Source organism: Nanorana parkeri, unplaced genomic scaffold, assembly GCF_000935625.1.
Source record: "Nanorana parkeri isolate BGI_ZX_2015 unplaced genomic scaffold, ASM93562v1 scaffold646, whole genome shotgun sequence".
NCBI lineage: Eukaryota > Metazoa > Chordata > Amphibia > Anura > Dicroglossidae > Nanorana > Nanorana parkeri.
This window is the reverse complement of record NW_017306914.1, coordinates 635,915-641,431: the sequence shown is the minus strand read 5'-3', so window position 1 is coordinate 641,431 and position 5,517 is coordinate 635,915. Positions and strand designations below refer to the sequence as shown.

At 45.6% G+C, this 5,517-nt stretch overlaps 1 protein-coding gene across 1 annotated transcript in view; it reads right to left on the bottom strand.

Annotated features, from left to right (window-relative positions):
• LOC108792471 (putative all-trans-retinol 13,14-reductase) overlaps nt 1-1,882 on the bottom strand; it is a 26,129-nt gene extending 24,247 nt beyond the window's left edge. The window contains exon 1 of the mRNA XM_018563262.1: nt 1,665-1,882. Within this exon, the coding sequence (XP_018418764.1) occupies nt 1,665-1,821 (157 nt within the window). The 5' untranslated portion in view covers nt 1,822-1,882. The remainder of the gene's footprint in view (nt 1-1,664) is intronic.
• Nucleotides 1,883-5,517: the final 3,635 nt, after the last annotated feature.

The window sequence follows — 5,517 nt, the reverse complement described above, 5'->3', positions numbered from 1 at the left end:
CATGGCACTAGTGCCCCTAGATGGCGCTGACGAGTATAGGTAATTCCTATATGATGGACGGATGCCTCTTACATGGCACTAGTGCCCCTAGATGGCGCTGACGAGTATAGGTAATTCCTATATGATGGACGGATGCCTCTTACATGGCACTAGTGCCCCTAGATGGCGCTGACGAGTATAGGTAATTCCTATATGATGGACGGATGCCTCTTACATGGCACTAGTGCCCCTAGATGGCGCTGACGAGTATAGGTAATTCCTATATGATGGACGGATGCCTCTTACATGGCACTAGTGCCCCTAGATGGCGCTGACGAGTATAGGTAATTCCTATATGATGGACGGATGCCTCTTACATGGCACTAGTGCCCCTAGATGGCGCTGACGAGTATAGGTAATTCCTATATGATGGACGGATGCCTCTTACATGGCACTAGTGCCCCTAGATGGCGATAATGAATGAATGAATGATTACATGCAGACCGCCGCTTACAAAATAGGTTGGGAAAAAAATAGTGCATGCGTGATTTTTTTTCCAACCGCACTGCACAGCAACACACGACATTACGGTACCAGGCATTGCGACATGGTCGCTCACATTGTAGGCAGTGCATTTGGGGTGTCCGTCAAATGAATGCCAATGCAATGCACCTCCAACACACGGACTCGGTTGAATGGGCCCTTTGGCCTCATTCACATGAGAAACGGCCGGCATGTACAGCTCCGTGCACCGCCGTATTGGGCAGCTCCGGGGAAGGACAGGTGCTGCGTGTGATTAGTATGAAGCCCCTGTCCTTCTCTATGGGAGAACGCGGCCACAAGCTGCCCTACACTCACCCGCCCTGCACGTCCGTGCGGGTGAGCGTTCCCGTACCGGATGGATCCTGTCTGCGTCCAAGCCAGGACACCCACACCCATACGGACCTGCACTTGGGGTGAGCGTAGGGTAGCCTACGGCCGCTTACTCCCGTAGAGAAGGATATGGGCTGCGTACTAATCACACGCAACACCTGTCCTTCCCGTGAGCTGCCCGATACGGCCGCGCACGCAGCACGGAGCTGTACGTGCCAGCCTTTTCACGTGTGAATGAGGTCTTAAATAAATTCAGCGGTTGCTGCTATTTATCATACGAACAAAATCATTACAGAGAGAAGGAAATATCTCATCCGGGATCAATCAGAAATGAAGTTTACGTAACAGGTTCCCTGTCTGAACTTTCCTGAATGTGACAGAATAATATTTATATAATAATAATAATAATAACTTCCCCCCAACTGTAAAAGAATAACTTGATGAAGGTGCCCCCCCTCTCCCAGTATATTAGTGTGCTGTCCTTGTGCCCCCCACCAGTCACATGATTGGAACAAGTGCCAGCCATTTCTGTACACACAACCTCCATAATGGAGAATCTACTGCAACAAATGTAACAATCTGTGTTCTAATAATCAGAGGACAGGAAGTCATCCATTCGCAGCTGATGGTTTCATAACATAATTCTATTTACAAATAGAAAACAAAACAACAAATATGTGACATCAATAGATGATCTCCCAGCGGACCAGAGGAGACATAAACAGTACAATGTGTCTGCTGGAAGGGCAATGTCTACAATACAGAACACACATGGATGTAGGTGAAGGATCGTCCTGTCCTGTCCCTCTTACCATTCTTGATCACTTTTCTCTTCGCATCTTTATCAAACACCACCGGTCCAGGGGGCCTCCTGGTGTCCACAGCCAAGGGGTTGGGTCCTCGGCTTCCCAGCCAGGTCTTGAGGAGGATAAAGATGACAGAGCCCCCGAGGATGATATAGAGCCACATGACTGCTGAATGCCTGCAGCCTGGACCTGAGCTCTGCCTCTTGTACACACAGAGGTATGGGCTGGATTAGTGACACTTCCTCCTGCTGTAACGCCTCCTGTGTCTGACAGCAGCAGAGGAGGGCCCAGGGCTCTGGCATTCACATAGCAGATTAACCCCTTGCTGCCAGGGGCCCCAGTACACATCAAGGTATTGGAAATGAGTTATAAAAAAGGCTGAGGGTCTCCATATTTAAAGTGGAAGAAAAGTCTAGCCAATACCTTGTCTGTTTAAAGTGCAACTGAAGCCATTTTTTAGTTTTTAGTTTTGGATGGAGTGGAGGGGGGATTAGAACCCCTGTCAGGCTTTCTTGCTGTTTGTGTCCCCATTAGGGAGATTCACTCCCTCTATTCATACTGTTGACTGAAAGTGAAAAGAAGAGGAACAATCTAAATTTTGGGTTTGTCAATAGAAGGAATAGATAAGACATTTTTCAATGGGCTTACCCTCATGCTGATCACCAGGGATTTCCCTCTCTTTGGAGGGATTTCCTCTCACTTCCTGTTTTGGCTATCAAACAGGAAGTGAAGAGATAACTCCCCCATGGGACACAGATGGCAAAAAGAAAAGCTGACAGGGATTATAAACCTCCCTTACTTTAAAAAAGTTGCGACTTCAGCTGGAAGCCAAAGGTTATCTTTGCAGACCATGTATGCTACTGAATATCCATAGGAATGTCCTCGGTATGGACAGGGATGGGAGGAAGAGCCTGCAGGAGCCAGCAGAGCATTGCACCCAGGATCGGATTTACTCTCCCCAAGGCCAGGTTCCGCTTAAACCGTATTGCTATCACACAGGAGCTAACAAGCCCCTGTGTGATAGCATTTGGAGGTGATTCTCTTTATTGAACCTGTCACCTCCAACAGTTTTTTTGCTTTTTTTTTTTGCTTTACGTAAATTGCTGTCATATAGGGGGGATTACAAGCCCCCATGTGATAGCATATTGGTGGTGACAGGTCCTCTTTAGTCCTGGTTCACACTGAGCATTTTGGAGTGCTTTTTCTGCCCTAAAAAACGCTCCAAAAATCTGCCATCCCAAAAATTCCAATTCTTTTCTATGGCCCTGTTCACATTTGAACATTTTGTCGCAATAAGCAAAACGCCTGTGGCTTTTTTTTGGCATATTACAGCTCGTTTTGGCCCCATAAACTCAATCGTAAACGCTTGAAAATGCCCGTTTGCTGTGTTTTTGCGCGTTTTTATGCACTTTTTCTCATTAACATCAATGAGCTACAATCTGCTCACAAAAACCTGCTTTTTGCCTTATGCGCATAAAACGCAAATAAAAACGCACACAAAACACTAGAAAACATGCATCAAAAACGCACAAAAACGCTGTCGCCTAGGTGTGAACCAGGCCTAAGGTTGTACTGGGGGTCCAAAAGACCCCTAGTGTCACCTTTCCACTTTAAGTAAGCTATTGAAGTGCAGATCACACTTCAATAGCTTATTGCTCGGCTTCAGCAACCAAGCAATGACAGCTATGGGACCGGAAGTGATGTAATACTCGTCACTCCCGGTCCCATAGAGCGGGGGGGGGGGAAATCAGTAAATGGTGGCCCGTGAAAGTGATCTGGGGGCAGCTGAGCCGTCAGAATCGGTTCCATTGTAAAGCCGTTCAATGTTTAATTCCTTGTTTTTTACTGGCTCCCCGCAGTGCTCTCCATGCGCCTCAGGCCCAGGCTCTCCCTACGCCACTCCTCTCCGCCCAATGGCAGAAGCCTATGGCTCCTCTGCCCTCAATCTCCTCCCCCTCAAAACAGGAAGTTCAGACGGAGGATCGCTTCGGGGACTGGCAGCGGTGACAAGTGACGCTAATACTGTAGGTAATTGTGGGGGGCACAGGGGACTCAAAAAGATAGCGGGCATTTTTATCTTAATACAGCGAATGTACTAAGGGAAAGAACGCTCAAACTTTAGGGTCAACACACACGTTACAATCTGCCCTTACAATCTCTATACAATCAAATTTAGATCTACCAAATCTATAGTATGTAATATTAGGACATACTCAATCTATCCAATCAATCTGTATACAATCAGGTAGGCCCTTGTACTACACACTTGTTGGTAGATCTAAAGGAGATTGTACAATCAGATTGTAACGCATGTGGTGAGCTTTAGTAATCCTTTAATGAGATATTTTCTGAAAGCAGAGACCCTGGAGCATAAAATGCGGTAGAATGAGAACGGCCGGGTTACCTGGTGTGACTGACCTTGGCCAAGACTAATCACCTTTCACCCCCAAATCTTATCATTTCCTGCCAGGTATAAAGCAGATCAATAAGTAACACAATGTTTTTATTATCTGAAATCACGTTATTACATTGCTCAACCCCAAAAAATAACGTTCCAGAAGGGTACTGGGGCAAACAGTCTTTGAACAAGCCAGGACAAAAATTACAGAGAGCTATATATATCTCCTTACTTATGCATGTTAAATCAAATCATAACGTGACCAGATTCTGAATAAAAGGTACAGCACCCCTAATGTATCAAGTCAAAAAATGAAGAGAGGGGGTGGGGCTTTTTTCAGTACCAAGTGACAAAGACCCAAAAATTACTACATGATAAAACAAGAGTATTTTATTATACAAAGAGTACCCCCTTCGTGACGGGAGACATACACTGTACGTCCCGCCACAAAGTGCCTATATGACTGGCCACGTACACTGTACGTGACCAGTTATTTAAGGCTCTGTAATGCTGGTAACCGCTGATTCTCATCAGTTACCATTCATTAATGGATGGGCCAGTATTGAGGCATTCATTAATAAAATAGTTAAGCTGTTGTAAAAGCTTCTTTCTTTCCTTAATGAAAGAATGAAGCCGTTACATACAAATACCGTATCGCTAAATAGCGATCCGGTATTTGACAGCTAAAGATAGCAGAGAGGTCGCAGAGTGAGTCACCTCTCTGCTATTCGTTTTCACAGCTCAATAGACTGGCCTGAAGTTTATGATACATTTCAGACACACGAATGTAACAATGTATCTCTGTGCCTGAAATGTATCACTTTTGATCGTCTGGGCACTACCAGAAACCGTAAAGGAGAACTATGGGGTTAAGGCTTTTCCCCATAGTTCTCCTTAGGGTAACTGGAGGACACAAACTAGCGTCCTCCCGTCACCCTAATCTCAGTATACCGCGAGCTACAGCACAATATATAATATGAGTGGGCACATTTAGTAAGAAAGTATATTACTCCTGTGGAAGAATCACACAGCAAAAATGTAAAAAGTGTGTCAGTCATTTACAAACAGAAACTGAAAACAAGCTCAGTCATGAAGGGGTTAAAAATGTTTAAAAACCTAATTCATATGTACACATTACAAAACAGAAAAAGAAAAACAGATTGATCTCCAAATAACCATTCCAGAGTTATAATGTGAGGCTAGACGGCCATGACAAACGTAATTGATATAACGTGTTCTCGTACACGAATGCCTCTTCTTATATCAGGAATGGTGATTCTCTCTCATCGCGTTTCGCGCTCCAAGCGCTTCCTCAGGAGATAGAGGAGATCGCTGCCAGAGAGTAATCCGTGCGCGCCCGGCCAGGCCAGCAGAGCAAAGGCCCAAGCATGCCCAAGGACAGAGAGGACCTTCCCAATAGATGGTGGGGAGAGGGTGATAAGCGGACAACCATCAAAAGCT